The 16,736-nt window shown below is 38.4% G+C and overlaps 1 protein-coding gene and 1 pseudogene across 1 annotated transcript in view; both read right to left on the bottom strand.

The window, feature by feature from the left end:
- HADHB (hydroxyacyl-CoA dehydrogenase trifunctional multienzyme complex subunit beta) overlaps nt 1-16,736 on the bottom strand; it is a 51,757-nt gene that overhangs the window by 24,663 nt on the left and 10,358 nt on the right. Inside the window, exons 2-6 of the mRNA XM_037812525.1 lie at nt 15,759-15,833; nt 15,603-15,647; nt 8,845-8,944; nt 7,296-7,340; nt 3,782-3,881 (exon numbers count right to left, since the gene is read on the bottom strand). Of these exons, the coding sequence (XP_037668453.1) occupies nt 3,782-3,881; nt 7,296-7,340; nt 8,845-8,944; nt 15,603-15,647; nt 15,759-15,825 (357 nt within the window). The 5' untranslated portion in view covers nt 15,826-15,833. The remainder of the gene's footprint in view (nt 1-3,781; nt 3,882-7,295; nt 7,341-8,844; nt 8,945-15,602; nt 15,648-15,758; nt 15,834-16,736) is intronic.
- LOC119516284 lies at nt 9,396-10,620 on the bottom strand (annotated as a pseudogene).

Here is a 16,736-nt window from a genome sequence, read left to right as displayed (position 1 = left end):
TGTCTTTTTCTTACTCTCTTGTTATGGTTTGTTTGAAATGTTTTTTTATTGTACTTTTTTTTATATAGTTGATTTAAAAAAAAAAGTTAATTAAAAAAAAAAAACAAACAATGAAAAAAACATGCAGAGCCCCCTTGAGGAGCTAGTGGAGAAGGCAGGGGTGTTGGGCTTCACAACCTCGATGGTTGCTGACATGCCCACAGACATAAGGGACTGGTGGTTTGATGGGCTGAGCCCTCTACCACAGGACTTGCCCTTGGGAAGACGGTTACTGCAAAGGAGAGGCTAGGCCTCCCTATAATTGTGCCTAAGACCCTCCTCCTGGATGCCTCTTTGTTGCTCAGATGTGGCCCTCTCTTTCTAGCGAAGCCAACTTGGCAGTTGAAATCAATGCCGTCCCCCCTACATGGGATCAGATACCCAGGGGAGTGAATCTCCCTGGCAACGTGGAATATGACTCCGAGGATGAATCTAGACCCAGCATCATGGGACGGAGAACATCTTCTTGACCAAAAGGGGGATGTGAAAGGAGAAATAAGCTTCAGTGGCTGAGAGGTTCCAAAAGGAGCTGAGAGGTCACTCTGGTGGGCACTCTTATGCACAATATAGACAACGCTTTTTAGGTTCTAGTGAATTGGAACAGCTTGCAGTAAATACCTGAAACTATCAAACTACACCCAGAACCCATGAATCTTGAAGATGATTGTATAAAAATGTAGCTTATGAAGGGTGACGATGTGATTGAGAAAGCCATATGGACCACACTCCCCTCTGTCTAGTTTATGGATGGATGAGCAGAAAAATGGGGGAAGGAAAAAAACAAAAAAAACAAACAAAAAGGCACCCAGTGTTCTTTTTTACTTTAATTGCTCTTTTTCATTTTAATTTTTATTCTTGTTATTTTTGTGTGTTTGGTAATGAAGGTGTCAGGGATTGATTTTGGTGATGAATGCACAACTATGTGGTGGTACTGAGAACAATTGAATGTATGCTTTGTTTTGTATGACTGTGTGGTATTTGAATGTAACTCAATAAAATGAATAAAAAAAAAAAAAAACAAAGGTAACAGGCACTAATTACAGCACTTCATTGGCTAAGATCCAAAATATACCAGCACTTGCACATTCAATACCATATTTATGAGTTCACATTGACCTGGGACTGGTGTTTTGTTGTTTTATGTGTGTGTATGTGTGTGTGTGTCCTCACATTTAATAATATCAGCTACATCAAATCTGGATTCAGCCTCAAGTAGTTTGTTCTTATTCAAATCTAGAATTCAACCTTGTAAAGAGTATTTGTATTAAGAAAAACAAATCTACAGTGGCTTCCCATTTTAGACAGAGTAAACCCAGTTTTTAGGGTGGCCCACAAGGTCCCAAACTATCTAGATTCCTGTTACCCCTTGAACCCCTCACTCTGCACAAGTCCCACCTGCCTCCTTGTTCTTCCTCTAACATGCGAGGCACACTCCCATCTTAGGGCACTGGCTGCTTCCTGGAATGCTCTTCCCCCAGATCCTGCGTGATTCACTCCCTCACTTCATTAAAGTGTTTTTTCAAATCTAACCTTCTCAACAAAGCCTGCCGTGATGGTTAACTTCATGTGTCAACTTGGCTCAGTTATGGTGTCCAGTTGTTTGGTTGAGCAAGCACTGGTCTGATTGTTACTGTGAGGATATTTTCACAGGTGGATTTGCATCATGAGTCAGTGGACTGCATCTACAGCCAATTGCATCTACAATCAACAAAGGAGCTTTCCCTCAGCAATGAGGCCAGCCCTCTCATCCAATCAATTGGAGCATTAAAGCAAGAACTGAGGGTTTCAGAAGTCAGAAAGAAGAATTTCAGCCTTTTCTTCAGCCAGACAACTTCTCCTGGAGAATACAACTTCAACCTCATCAGAGTTTCCAGCTCACGGACTGCCCCATAGAATTCAGAACTACCAATCCCAACAGTCACGTTAGCCAATTCCTATAACAGGTCTCTTAATCTCTTAATATGTATGTGTGTCTGTGCGTGTATTCTTTTTTCTGGCGAATCCCAACTAATACCCTGAACACCCTATTTAAAATTGAAAATAGCCCCCTGCCTCTCCATTTCCAATCCTCCTTACCCTTCTCTACTTCTGTCCTTTTTCCATAGTACTTATCACCTTCTACTACACTATGGGATCTACTTATTCTTGATGTTTATTTATAAGCTGTCCCCTCCCACTAAAATGTAACTTCTAGAAATGCAGGATTCTTTGTCTTGTGCACTGATATCACCCTAGCACCTAAAACAGTGACATGCACAGAAGGGATCCTCAAAAATATTTGTTGAATAAATATATAAATACAAAAAAAAAAAAAAAAAATTACCCAGAGCTCATACAACTGGCCAAGGAGAGGGATTTTGCCTCGTGTCAATCTTAGCTAGGATGTACATATAGGATATAACTTTTCCAGAAAAAAAATTTAAGGAAAACATTATGGCTTTAGATTTAAGAGAGAAGAAAAGAAATATGGAGAAAATAGAAACATTTAATATTTACTCTTTAAGTGCGCTAATGTGTGTCACTTTGTTCTTTTCAGAATGTAAAAGCTGCAACTGTATTAACAGCTGGATGTGCTCATAACTGCCATGTTCCATACCTCTAGAAATGTGAAGGTCCAGAGAAAAAAGAAAACAAAACAAAAAATTGGGGGAGGAAAAGCTTCTTCCTGTTCTTAATGAATTCTGTCTTGCCCCCCGCCCCCACCCCCCAACAAAATACAGTTGATTTTTGCGGGTTTCAGTAATGCCATGCCTTGGTACTTTTAACACTTATTGGCAGGTATAAAGGTGGGACAGAACATGTACTTTCAGTTCCGCTCATTTTTCCTTCTTTCTTGGCTGAAGGATGGAAGTTATCACCCTCACAACTGTAATGAACAGAACACTATACAAGCACAGACTGGAAACAAGGAAAATGCTTTGCATACTGAAATGTGCTTTGAAGCCCACTTTATCCAAATAATCACTTTCAAACTGAAACAAGGACTAGCAGAAGAGTTTGGACTATTTTTTGTGAAATGCCTGTAGACATGGCACATAAATTTCAAGGCCTGTCATTATCTGGGTTGCCCAACAAGCATTCCATGGAACTGTGCCAACTAGGGCGAAGGTAAATCTCTGTGAAATAGTTTTATTTTTTTTAAAACTGCTTTACATGTAATCTTGTCAGCGGGAACAAGTGAATAAGACTCCCTCCAACTAACAAAATCCAAGTTATGAAATATGTTCTTTGCACAATCTTGAAAATTTAAATTATAGATGTCATTAAAAGCCCTTGTTAAGAGTAACATCAGCCACATTTCCCCAAAATCTCTATTTTCCTCACACCAGAGGCAGTCAAATGAACATTTCCCAAACCAGCTCAAATAATAGGTCATTTGATATAGAATTCTTTAAAATATTAAATCATATCCATTATTCAATTTTTGTATATGGATTCAGAGGCTAAAAAACTAGTTTGATTTGGATAAGTATGGGCAAAGCAAACAAGAAAGCAAAGGAGAAAAGCCTCCTTGCTCCCCATGTGGTTCTCACACCAACGACGAAGCTGCATGCCACTGCATCAACCCACGGCAGGCCAGAGAGTCGATGGAGACTCTTATATACCATGCAAATTTTAAGATCAGGTATTAAGTCAAATGAAACTTTACTTAATGGATTTTAAAAAGTAAATTCTATAGGCTGAAATTCACATTGATTCTCCTCTCAGTCTTTTACAGCAATACGAAGTTTGCTTTACTCACCTCTCTGGCCACATTGCTTGTTTTCACCTCCTGAATCACTGTACCAAAGACGATATAATCAATAGTTTCCTTTGGGACACTGGTCCGATGAAGCAATCCCCTGAGAGCAGAAATCCAAAGCAAAGGAATATTTCACATCTCAGGCAGTACTACATAGATCATCACATAAAAATTACACTTTTAAAAAAGGATTGGCCTTGAATTTAAAAGGGTAGAGATAGTATCATTTCTTTAATTCCACAGTTTTGCAATTGTATCAAAAAAGAAATGAGTGAGTGATTTTAAAAGTCAATATTTGCTACTCAACTGGCAAAGAAAATTTAGTGAGGTGGAATCAAAAGAAATTTTGACTAGGATAAAAAAAATAGTAAACATGTTCATGTCAGTAGGAACCAAAGTTTTCAGTAAAAAGAGAAAAGAGTGAATATAAAATCAAAGAAATGAAGTAAAATCTCAGTTATGTCCATCCAATTTAAATCTGAAATATCAATATAAACTTTTTTAACATGCTGTAAATAATAACTTTATTTTTCAAATTCTGCCCTCTGAGAGAGACTAGAAACAACAATGCTCCAAGAAGAATGAGCACAACTTGCTCCTAGACTCAGTTTCTAAAGGCCATTCACCATGAAAGGAAACAGGGCTTAAAAAAAATAACTAATACTGGGTTTGTGGCAGAGAAAGTACAAAGTAAACCTTGTTCATCTTTTCGTGCCAGAAAGTAAGGAAGAGCTCAAAGATTAATGGGGCCATACCAGAAACAGGACACAGGTGAGCACACTTGTCAAAACTCATCAAAAATACATGTAAAATCTATGCAATTTATTGTAGTAAACTATAGCCAAAAATGTATATATATTGCATTAAAACCCAAAAGGAATACAGGAGCCAGCTTGAAAGAGCTCCCGCTGACAAAATGTGAGCTTCAAAAAAAATAACTAAAGTTTAAACTTGGTTGTAACGCAATGAAAAAATAAAAATCTGTATGACGCTATCATGAAAATAAGAAAGAAAAAAACAAAAGGAAAGTTGTGCTTTACAGAAAAATGTCAGTCAGTAAGTGTAGGAGAAATAATAAAATTAGAAAAACCACAAATTTGCAATCTCTAATGCAATAACTGATTCAGGCAAAATTATCAATGGATGGTAAAATGATTTGGTGAAAGGTTTTGGAGGATCGAGATATTTGCATAGAACTAAGGTATTTCTTTTACAGGTTACTTACTATTGCAAAGGGAAAAATGTAACTTAACAATCCAAAGCTCTGACAGTCTGACCGCCTTGAACCAGAGGTCAGATCTAGCACAAACATCACGTGCCTCTTGGTATAATACACTATGAAGTACTCTGATTCACGCATCAAGCATTCTTGCCAAAAAATCTCTAACCTAAATCTAATCAAGCCTCTAGACCTCACTTTCAGTTTACAGGAAAATCAGAGAAGAGGAAAGTAAAATATCATCAAGAGGAAACATCTAGAACGTGGAACATTCTCGAGGACTGCTGGCCTGAACTTTTCAAAAAGTCAATGTCATGGGGGAAAAACAGAAAGAAAATGTTCTAAATTAAAAGAGACTAAAGAGAACCGTGATTGTATCCTGGATTGAAAAAAAAACTATCACACACACAAAAAGATACTCCTGGAACAACTGGGGGGATTTGAATATGAACTGGATAGTAGGGATTATCCTGAAATCATCATTATCCTGGCTGTGATGAAGGTCTCGTTCGCATGAGAGGTTCTTACTCTTAGGGGATAAATGCCGGAAGATCTAGGGCTGCAGTGTCTGCAACTCACTATCAAATGGTCCAAACCATATAAATACAGCAAATATGGCAAAAAGGCAACAACTATGGGATTGTAATAGAGTTTATTTAGATGTTCTTTGTAGTATTCTTTCGATTTTATTAAACACTTAATATTTTTCAAAATAAGAAGTTGAAGACACATTTTTTTTCCCATATGGAACACAATAAACAAAAACAAATAACAACAAAACTTGTAAACTTCCAGTCTGGGGTCACACTAGCACCATTATTAGAAATAGGAAGATAAGCTGGCTTTGGGAAAAGATAATTTTGATTTTTGACATCCTGGGCTTGAGGTGTCGAAGAAAGAAGTCAAAAGTAGGATTTGGGAGGCCTCAACTTAAAATTTTTAAAAAAAGGTTAAATAAATGAGATTTTTTTAAGAAGCAAATTAATAGAGAAAAAAATAGATTAGAGGTTACTAGGGGCTAAGGAGAGAGAAGAATGGGGAGTTATTGCTTAATAGGTACAGAGTTTCCATTTGGGAAAGTCTTGTTAACAAATCAATGAATTAGTGATGATGGTAGCACAACATTGTGAATATAATTAACACCACTAAAGTATATACTTAAAAATGTTCAAAATGCGAAGTGTTGTGTTACATATGTTACCACAATTCAAAAACTAGATGAGATTTTTAAGGGAAAGTGTGCATACAGAGAAAAGCAAAAACTGAAACTTGCAGAATACCTTTAAAAAGGAGAATGAGGAAGAGATTCAGTATTAAAAAAAAAAAAAAGGCAGAGGAGAAATAGGGAGATGGGAGAAAAATCATAAAGGCACAATAGTATGAAGTCAAGGGAAGACTGTTTCAAGTAGGGCTGAGAGTGTCAAATGCTATAAAGGACAGAGACTGATGCCTGAGAAAAGACTGGTACATTTAATGATTTCAGTCATTACTAAGAAATGCTTCTAAGCATGGTTACTGTAGAGCCATGGGAATGGAAACTGGATTATTATGAGATTAAGGAGAGTAAATGGATAGGAAGGAAAGAGAGCCAACTTCACTCATTCTTAAAGTCAGGCAGAAAGAGAAGAAACGAACCAGAGTGGAACGGGCAGAAACATCAACTAAAGGGCTTTTTCAAGCTAGGAAAGACCTAGGGCAAGATGTCAATGGAAAGAAAATGAGATGATGCCTTACATGTTACTTCCACCACGGAAACAGCCACACATTTCATGACTCGCCAAATTATTCATCCATCTCAACCTCATTTACCATGTCTAATTTTATATTTTTAATTGGTTTGCACATGAATCTCCTGGTTTCTCTGCAGGCTTCCTTCTAGATTAATATCTGCATAGTCTGTTTAGCTACCCTTGACAGTAATTAAGTTCATGTCTAAGCAATCATTAAATATATGAATTGTGTTTAGGTTGATCAATCTAGTCTACACTGTCACTGAAATACATCTGGCTAGGTTACTCACTAAACACACTGTCATGTCAAGAGATTTTTTTTGTTAAGCCTGCAAAATAAAGATCACTGATATTCACCAACTGCTTGAATTTGAAGAGGACATATGGTTAAAAGGAAGAACAAATGAATCTTGGAAAAGCTAATCAGTGTTTTTCTTCACCACATAAAAGTTTATATATATATCCTACATACGGAAATTTTATTAAAGATGCTATTTTAAGTGTAAACACTGGAGAAAAATGCCTTTAATGAAATAAGAACTACAATGAAACTGCATTTACTTACCTAAGCGCTGCTCTAGCCAAATCATGGGGCATCAAGTCTTTATATCTAGGGAAAGAAAACAAATAGCTTAAACCAAAAGCTTTAAAAAAACATTTTTTATTCTATTTGAAAAACCCCTTAAGTTCCTGGAAATTAAGACAAATCCAAAAACATTTTTTTTCATTCTGAGTCACAGAAGAATCATCAATAGTTTTCCAAATTTCTCATAGGTAAAACCAGTTTCTTCACATGATGACACAATAATTTGGGGAAAAGTAGTGTGTCAATTTTAAAATGCCCAAACCATAAATTATTTATCATTTCACAGTCTTTAATCCCATGTGTCCGTATCCGTCTCACACTCACTTCTTGGTTCTCCTGAATTCCACAGCTGGTCTGTTCCTAGGAATGCTTCCCAAAGGCCCCCAACCTCTAAGCACCTGGTCTTTTAAATAACCCTCAGGTTGAAAGCAAAGCTTCTTCAAATTAAACAGAAAAGATCTTTTTCCCCATAAATCTGCCACTTCGATGACTAAAGTGTTTGTCTTTCTGATAAATTCTTCCCTCTATACCTTTTTAGTCATTTTTATCTTTACACAAATATTACGTTAAAATACTTTTTATTCGTTCTTCCCAATTAACTATCATTTCTTACATTACTCAAAGTTTTTTTCTTTTTCTCTGTACCACTAAATTGCTTATGAACTTTATCTGTTTTCTCATCAGGATCTTGAATTAAACTAAAACACAACAACAGCAACAAGAAAAACAGATCTTTACTAATGTGCTGAATACCTCACAAACTTCATGTAAATACGAATTATCAAAGAATAAATTAGATAACATAAAATTCTGGGGGATTTTCAGGCTGGATTAGGATGATTCTTGTCCCATACACTTGGGATTGTGCCATGCCAGGGTTCTGGACCAGCCATGTCAACTTAATTCTGCCCATTCCCAGGAGGTCAAAGGATTCCAGGTCCTTCAGATGCCCACTGGCCCACAGACCCAGCACTTACACTTCTGAGAAGACAAGAAGTAAGGTGTCACCTCCAGAGAAATAAAGGACACCTCTGTTAGAAGTAAGCTATCTGGACCCATACTAGGCTTTCAAACAGTGCTCATTCAAACTAAAACTATACCAGGCTTGTCCATGAGAAAGGATAAAAAACAAATTTTGCAATATTATTCCACTGTTTGCTTGACTTACTCTACATCAGTTTCAGGAAAGTGCTATCCACACATTAGGCCACTAACAGTATTATCACTTACTGGGTTAATTTACAAAGATCACTTTTTTTTTCAAGAGTGGGAAATGCTTGATAGTAATACCATAAAAATGTTACAGACATCAAAATTTACAAATGTAATAACGGGAAGATAAGAATGAGTTTTTTCAAGACTGTTTTGAAAGATTTCGTGGTGGTTTAAACTTGTGTTTGTAACTGGGACTTGCCTGTAAAAGATGGTAGGCAATAAAAGTTGCATGTTTCTAAGAGAAGATCTACAAAGATCACTTTTGAAAGTGCTTTAAAAGAAGGAATAAATACCACAACTGTCTCATACTTACAAAGTGCCTGACAGCAAAAATGGGGTGCGAACACCATCTACCACCACGACATTCCTTATGTTGGGCTTGGCCAAGGTCTTCTTCGATTTGGTCTGGGCAGCTTTAAGATAAAGTTCAAAGAACTATTCATTAGAATATATGAATTCAGATGTTTTTTTTTTTTTTTTTTTAATTTTATTTCTGCAAAGCCAATCAAGAGGTGTTGGAGGGAAAAGGGATAAAAGTTATTCTTGCATATTTGGGAATAGCAAGAACTTAGTTGGAGAAAATGGGGGCTTAAAACAGTTGAATCAAAGGCAGTACCCTGCTACTTGTAGTTTAAAACAATCATGTTCTTTCTTAAGCAACATTCATTCCTTCCTTCCCTAATAGCTACAATATGATACAGACAGTACGCAACAGCTCACTTGAAAGTGCTAGAATCAGAGGGTAAAGAACGTCATATGCCATCCCACTTATATTTCCTATTATACAATGCCTTTTGGGCACTTGATAACTCAAGCATTCATGTGGCATTGCATTCAACAGAAAACCCCTCTCGTACTTTGGGTTTAAGATCCTTGCCCCTCCAGTTCCGACGCTGTGATGTCTGACTCTTCATCGCTGTAAATATTTTTGGCCATCTGCTATATTTGCATGACGGTAGTCTTGGACACTGAGCAAATAACCCAAGGCTCACTGGGGTTCCAAATGAAATCTGATATCTTGGTGGTGAGTTCTGGAGGTCCGTCTTCTACATCTTCCACTGATTGCTCTTCTCCAATTTAACTTAAATCCCACACACTGAGACAGCAATCAGTAACACCTGAAGCCAAAATAGTTTCAATACACAGAGACCAGTGGTCCTGGAAAATTTCATCTTTATGAGATTCAAAGGTGTGGAGTTTTAATTTTAAATTACACACAGATTCCATAAAGCTACAATCTTATCTGCAGAGCCAGTTGCTAGAATGAACTTGCTGTAGGGACTGAATGACCGACAGTTGACCTCGGCTGTGTGAGCGTCCCCCAAGTGGCTTGACTTGGAAGTGGTATTGAACCTGATAAGTTTCTGATCATCAGCAACAGATCCAAATGGTGACTCATGGAGCAGATGCCAGGCCACATCTTCTACCACAGTGGAGTGGCTGGTAAAGATTGCTTTAGCATTCACAATTTTGCCTTCCTTTGGTCCCACACCTACACCCTACAGACAGTATGGTCGTCAGATGCACTTAGGAGATGTCCACTCAAATTAGAATTCCAGGAAAGACCATACCCTTCCTTTTGGTGACCTCTTAACCTAAGATCAGGATTACACTCTCCGCTTGGGTCTGCCTTAGCAGGGTGCTTTGTATAGGCAAAAACCAACACGTCAGAGACAGTGTTTTTGTAGCAATAATGTGAGGTTTCTGTGGCATGTAATGAGCATGGCTTACTTCTCCTTCATGGTTAATTTTAATCTCGCATTCAATTTTTCCTGTTACAGAACCAAAGCCACCAAATTCATCCTTGTCACTGTCACAATGGGAAACATCAAACTGTGCATCATCATTCGGAATATGTACTCGAGCCACTACCAAATGACTCTGCTTATCGGATGTGTGAGTCCCCAGCACTAGCCAATAAAGAGCCTTATCCTTTCCTTCTGGTTTAGTCACTTCAGGAAGCCACTGAAGAGCATGCATGGGTCGTAACCAGGTCATACAGAAATGGTGTACTCTTCCTCCAGATTTTACATTCTTCATTGATGACATGCTCCTCCACGGTATCTTCAAACATCTCTTTATGTGCCATCCTGCTTCGGGTAGTTCGACCCTCACCACCACCTCGGAACCCCCTGGCTAGTGGAGAGCTGCCCACCACAGGTACCCCTGCCTTTCCCAGGAGCGAAGCCTGAGCTCAGGGGCTGCCTGGGTGCTCCCCAGATGCCACGTCCTTCTTTCCTGCCTACTCCCCGCTCGTACCAAGGTCAGTGCTGCTCTTCTCTCAGACGTTTTCTTAAACTTTTAAAGGGGGGCATTCTAAGAAAAATTGTATCATTCAATGCCAAGTTACATTTGCCACTTCCCAAACTATTTTGATATTAAAAAGAAAGGCTAAGAAACTGACTAGCATTTACAAGTTTCCAAATAATAGTCAGTGTAAACATATTTTATCCGATGATGAGGGTATTTATGCCATTAACCAAACTGTTTATCTTTATCAAATGTTTAGCAACCTATTACATTAAACGCAACAAATTTTACGTGTAAGTCTGCCCTAAATATTAGAAGTCACAGGGACTGAAATTGTTCACTCTTCATACAGTTTGACATTTTTGCCTTTCTGTGTAGAAAGGAAAGGCCAGGCAGTTGATAATTATTGCAATTCTGCAAAAACCTAGAATGCTTCCTGATTCTGTTTGATTCAAGTTGCCTAATCATTTCTAACCTCAAAAGAGCAATCTTCCTTGAATTTTTAAATTAAAGAACACAAGACTATATGCATGTGGTTAAAAAAAGGGAAATATAAACAATACTAAAATATGGACAGTAAAACTAAAGTTCCCTCTTTACACCCTCCCATTTGCCCCCCCTCCATTATTTCATTCCCAGAAATAAATACCATCAATTTGGTATATATACTTCCAAATCTTTTTTCTCTTAACGTATGTATATACATATTCTTTTGTGTAATATACACTGTTCTGATTTGCTTTTTGTAACTTAATAATATAGCTTCACAATCTGTGTTAGTATATCTAAATCTAATTCTTTTCTCAACCAATTTGTTTATGCTGGAATTCACCTACCAACATCCCTCCATCATAAGAGATGGAGAAAAATCCTAAATTGCTGGGAATAAAATTTCAACAATTACCTTATCACATCCAAGATCTCATAGAGAACTATTTATGATAAATATCTATGCTGTTGCAACAACGTACATTCTAGAACCAACTTGAAGGAACTAGTGGGCAGAGCTAGGAGTCATGATAAAATGGGGTACAGATTATATCCTGGCAGCTCTAAGGGAGATGTGCTGGCCAAGGAGATAAAGGCAACAGGGAGGTGAATGAGGAGACCTGCAAATACAACCATGAGGTGCTAAAGACCAGGACAAAGGCAGGAGCAATGTGAAAGGAAAGGAAAGAACCAATATAAGAGATTTTATACCTAAAGACTAGGCATTTTGGTAACCAATGTTCCACATGAAAAGAAAGGAAGAAAGAAAAGAGAAGTATAAAGGAAGCTCAAAGACTAAGAAAGTACGGCTACCCTATACAGAGTGAAAACTGGTTTTGGAAAAAAGATGAGTTCATTTTTATACTGTTAACTTTCAGGTGATGGAGAGACACCCAGGTAGAGATGTCCATTTGCTAGAAAGCTAGGAATACAAGACTAAAGCTCACAAGAGAAGTGAGTGTAGACGAGGGATCATGAGATATCTGAAGTTTAGAATATAGAAGAAAAGCAGAGGGAAGGACACGTAAAGCACTAGACATATTTTGCAATGCCATGTCTCTAAGCCCTCGACCAGAGCTGAGATTCAGGGTGGGACTGGGCCCATCTCCAGCCAGTCATTCCCTAGGGTGTGCAGCCAGTAACCTGGGTCATCCACCTACAGGTAAAAAGCTGGGCCAGTAAGATTCCTTCTCTTGGGAATCTGAGCAAAGAAACATGGAAAGAAATGCCAATCAGGAGTGGGAGTGGAAGCTGAAAGGATGCCATGAAGACACCAGGGTAACGGTAAACTAAAACCATTTGTAAGCCAGAGTTACAGGGCAGCAACAACTGTAAGTGAGCCGAGCAGCCAGCAAGCAGAGAGAAGCAGGGTGTAAAGAGAGAGGCAGAAAGGCCAGGGAAGGGACACAGCACACTGCACACAGAGGTACCAGGAAGCTGGCCCCTGGAGCTGCTTGCTTCCTAACGCCTTCCCAGATGGAATACACGAGCTCTCTTATCCCTTTACTCACAATAAATAAATACAGCCTTGAGATTCCCCACATTTAGAGGGCAGAGAGATGTGGAGACAGAGGGTACACTTAAGCAGTACTAGGAGCATCAAGAGGGAACAGTGTATGCAAGCAAAGGCAGGAGAGTTTCCAGAAGAACAAGATGGTCAATTGTTTCAATATTCAAGGAGAATGCAGACTGAAACAAGGCCACTAAATTTGAAGACTTTCAGACTGCTCATGACTGGCCTGGGAGAAAATAAAGTGATGGGAGGAAACATCAGATGACATGGCATCAGGTTATGCCACCATTTAAGAATGGACCACATTACATTTATACACTTTCAGATAAGGCTCCAATTCCCAACTTCTCTAACTAGTTCCATGCTTTACTTGGTTCCACCTAAACTGTCCAAGGGCATTTTCTACTACTCCAAATCCATCGGCCCAGACAAACAAGCCCCCAGGCCCTCACAGCCTTGCTCATTTCAATCTCCTTATCTTTATTCATCTGAGTGGCCTTTCTGTCTGCTTAATTCCTACCTATCCCTCAGGGCCCAGCTCACATTCCACCTCCTAGTAAAGCCTTCCTCAGAAACTACAGTTATCTGGAACTTCCTGCCTCTGAACGTCTATGGCCACCTCTAAGGCAAAAATTTAGCATAATAAAGTAAACAGTTAGCATATTATAAAGTAAATCAACTAATTGTATTAGCCACATTTAAAAAATAATATTCATTTTCATTATGCATTCAACAATCACCCAAAGGACTCCTATTCTGTTTTATGTGCACAATGGCTCCTAACCACACCAGAATTTTCTCAAGCGTAAATAATAAAGCTTCTTTTTATGTATTCCATAGTGCTATAGGCACACAGTAGCAATGCAGTATAAGAACCTGAATTGGAAGTTAAAATATCTGGGATCTAGTTCCTGCTCTGCCAAAACTTTCTCATTTGCAAACATGGGAGCTGGACTAGATGACCTCAAAGACTCCTCCCAACTCCAAAACCTGGGACTGGCTGACTGATAAACACTCTATATTCTACAAATACAATTAAAATCAAAGCAAGTAAAATAAAAGATGTGCCAGGTATTATACAACTGTATTATATATACATATAAAATACATGAAACATCTTTTATTTTAGCTGCTCTGATAACACACATATACACACTCGCTTAATCATCTAATCAGTAGAACTTGCCATCAAACACTTGCATCTCCAGTCCACCAGATGATTGAAAACATCAATAAATCCATTATCCTTCTATTCTAATTCCTCCTTCCTAACAGCTCTGTCAGCAGGGGTATTCATGTGAGCTTCAAGAGGAATGAGTTATAAAATTACTGCAACCTAAAACCTGCACAGTACAGGCACACGATTAATCCCTTCCCTCAAATCAGTTGGTCACATTTCTTTGTCTTATCATGTGCCTTATCACCATTATCATCAAGTGTTAACACAATTACTTGTAGGACACTGTGTTAGACACTTGGGGAATACAAAAAGGCTTAATACTCTCAGGGGCTAGCAATATAATTGGGGAGATAGAAACATACGAAACAAATCAAGAGTGCTTTAAGAGAGAGTACTCCAAATGCCGGGTGAGTGCTTTCCCTCCGGTTGTACTCAATGACCTTCTGCCAACCGGCAGGGATCAGGGCTATTTGTGTGACTTTGCAAAGCAAAGTCCTAGTTGAACATGAGAATTAGGGAAAAGGTGAAATGACATGGAATGAGGCTAATGGGAATCTATATTCTGTTTAGAATTCAGAGGCCATAGGAAATATACTTGTTACATGATAACATGAAACTTCTCTAGTGGTGATTAGGCAACAGACCTCTGAGAATAAACTATATATATAAAACAATAGGAAAATGTCACACTGCATTCATACTAAGTTTACAGTATTCAAAGTGCTTTTAGATAACTTCATAATTACATGAGGTTAACAAGACTAGATTTATTATATTTCTCTCTTAGATGACGATACTAAAATAAAGCACAGGGAAGTAGAGTGACCAATTTGAGGTCACATTACTGAAAAGAGGTAGCACTGGAACAGAGACCAGCTCTTCTGATACTGTAAGATGCTTTTTCCATTAACTTATTACACAAGTAGAAATACCAGAATAAGAGAAATCTTAAGTTATAAGTCATTATAGAAACCTACAAAAGGAGAATAAGTGCTAAGAATTTATCAAGAGCTGGCTAGTAAAAATGTATACCTACAACAGGTTTGCAAAAGTATGTATTCAACAGTTAAAAAGCCTAATTCATTAAGTTCTACCAAAGGTCTAAATGACTCTTTAAAATCCAGGAATTTCCTTACTCTTTCATTAATGTGGACCAAGCAAAGGACCTTCTTTTTATTAACTGGGTTCTCCAGGGCACCTTCATTTCAGAAATGGGTCCTCTTATACATGGGAGAAGAAGATATTCATCAAAAGAGAAGCCTATCACTAATTGCAAATATAAAAAGTTAACTTGTGGCTCAAAAAATGGTCTCAAGAGCGTTTGCAACTAATAGTCTCTGGGATGGACAGCCAGAAGGTGAATAAACTGAGCAGCGAGTTTCATGGAACTGCCATGACTCCATCAGGTTCCAAATCCCAGAACGCAGCCTCCTGTCAGCGTCCCCATGCCTGATCCTAGACCATGTAGGATCATTATGACTGACTCTATATCCTTTTTATTTGAAGGCAATACTGAGGTTCAAGTTCACAAAAAGGGGAGAATCAGTAAATTAGTTTTGTTTTTGATTTATAGTTCATGAATACAGAGTCTGGTATCCGACAATTAAATTAAAACTGTTTATTTTATAAATCACTGTACCTGGGGCAGCCTGTAGCCGGGAGGAACAGCTCAGAGGTCTGATGGCTGGAAGACAAAATAAACTGTTTTACAAAAAAGCAATCCAATCCAATATCTGTATAAGATGCTTATAAATTCAAATCTAATCTTAAAAAAGAAAGGAAAAATTAAACTTACAAAATCTGAGGGCACATTTTGATGTAGTGGGAAGATTTTTAAAGGTATAAGTCAAGAAGGAAGTCATTCTGAACTCTAAAAAGAGAAGAAAAATATATTTTGGGTTATCTGAACATTTTATAGTTTATATTCTAGTCTGTCATTTCTGGTAACTTCACCTATGCCTACTATAAAATACTATAAAGTTTAATCTATTACCAACTATCCTTCCTCTAATAATACATTGTATCAACCACTGTTCTAAGCATTAGTTCCGGCAGGAACTGTCTGAGAAACTGTTCTGGGGCTCTGCAGGCCAGGGGAGCACGGTATGGTGTCCAGAAAAGAGGAGGAGAAAGAGGCTGAGAAACTGTGGTAAAAAACTGCACCTTGTTTGATGGGTTGAGCCCTCTACCATAAGTTTTACCCTTGGGAAGACGGTTGCTGCAAAGGAGAGGCTAGGCCTCCCTATATTTGTGCCTAAGAGTCTCCTCCTGAATGCCTCTTTGTTGCTCAGATGTGGCCCTCTCTCTCTGGCTAAGCCAACTTGAAAGGTGAAATCACTGCCCTCCCCCCTACGTGGGACCAGACACCCAGGGGAGTGAATCTCCCTGGCAACGTGGAATATGACTCCCGGAGAGGAATGTAGACCCGGCATCGTGGGATGGAGAACATCTTCTTGACCAAAAGGGGGATGTGAAAGGAAATGAAATAAGCTTCAGTGGCAGAGAGATTCCAAAACGAGCCGAGAGATCACTCTGGTGGGCACTCTTACGCACACTTTAGACAACCCTTTTTAGGTTCTAAAGAATTGGGGTAGCTGGTGGTGGATACCTGAAACTATTAAACTACAACCCAGAACCCATGAATCTCGAAGACAGTTGCATAAAAATGTAGCTTATGAGGGGTGACAATGGGATTGGGAATGCCATAAGGACCAAACTCCACTTTGTCTAGTTTATGGATGGATGTGTAGAAAAGTAGGGGAAGGAAACAAAC

The sequence above is a fragment of the Choloepus didactylus genome, chromosome 20, assembly GCF_015220235.1.
Source record: "Choloepus didactylus isolate mChoDid1 chromosome 20, mChoDid1.pri, whole genome shotgun sequence".
NCBI lineage: Eukaryota > Metazoa > Chordata > Mammalia > Pilosa > Megalonychidae > Choloepus > Choloepus didactylus.
Note: the sequence above shows the minus strand (reverse complement) of the source record. Positions and strands in the feature narration are given on the sequence as shown.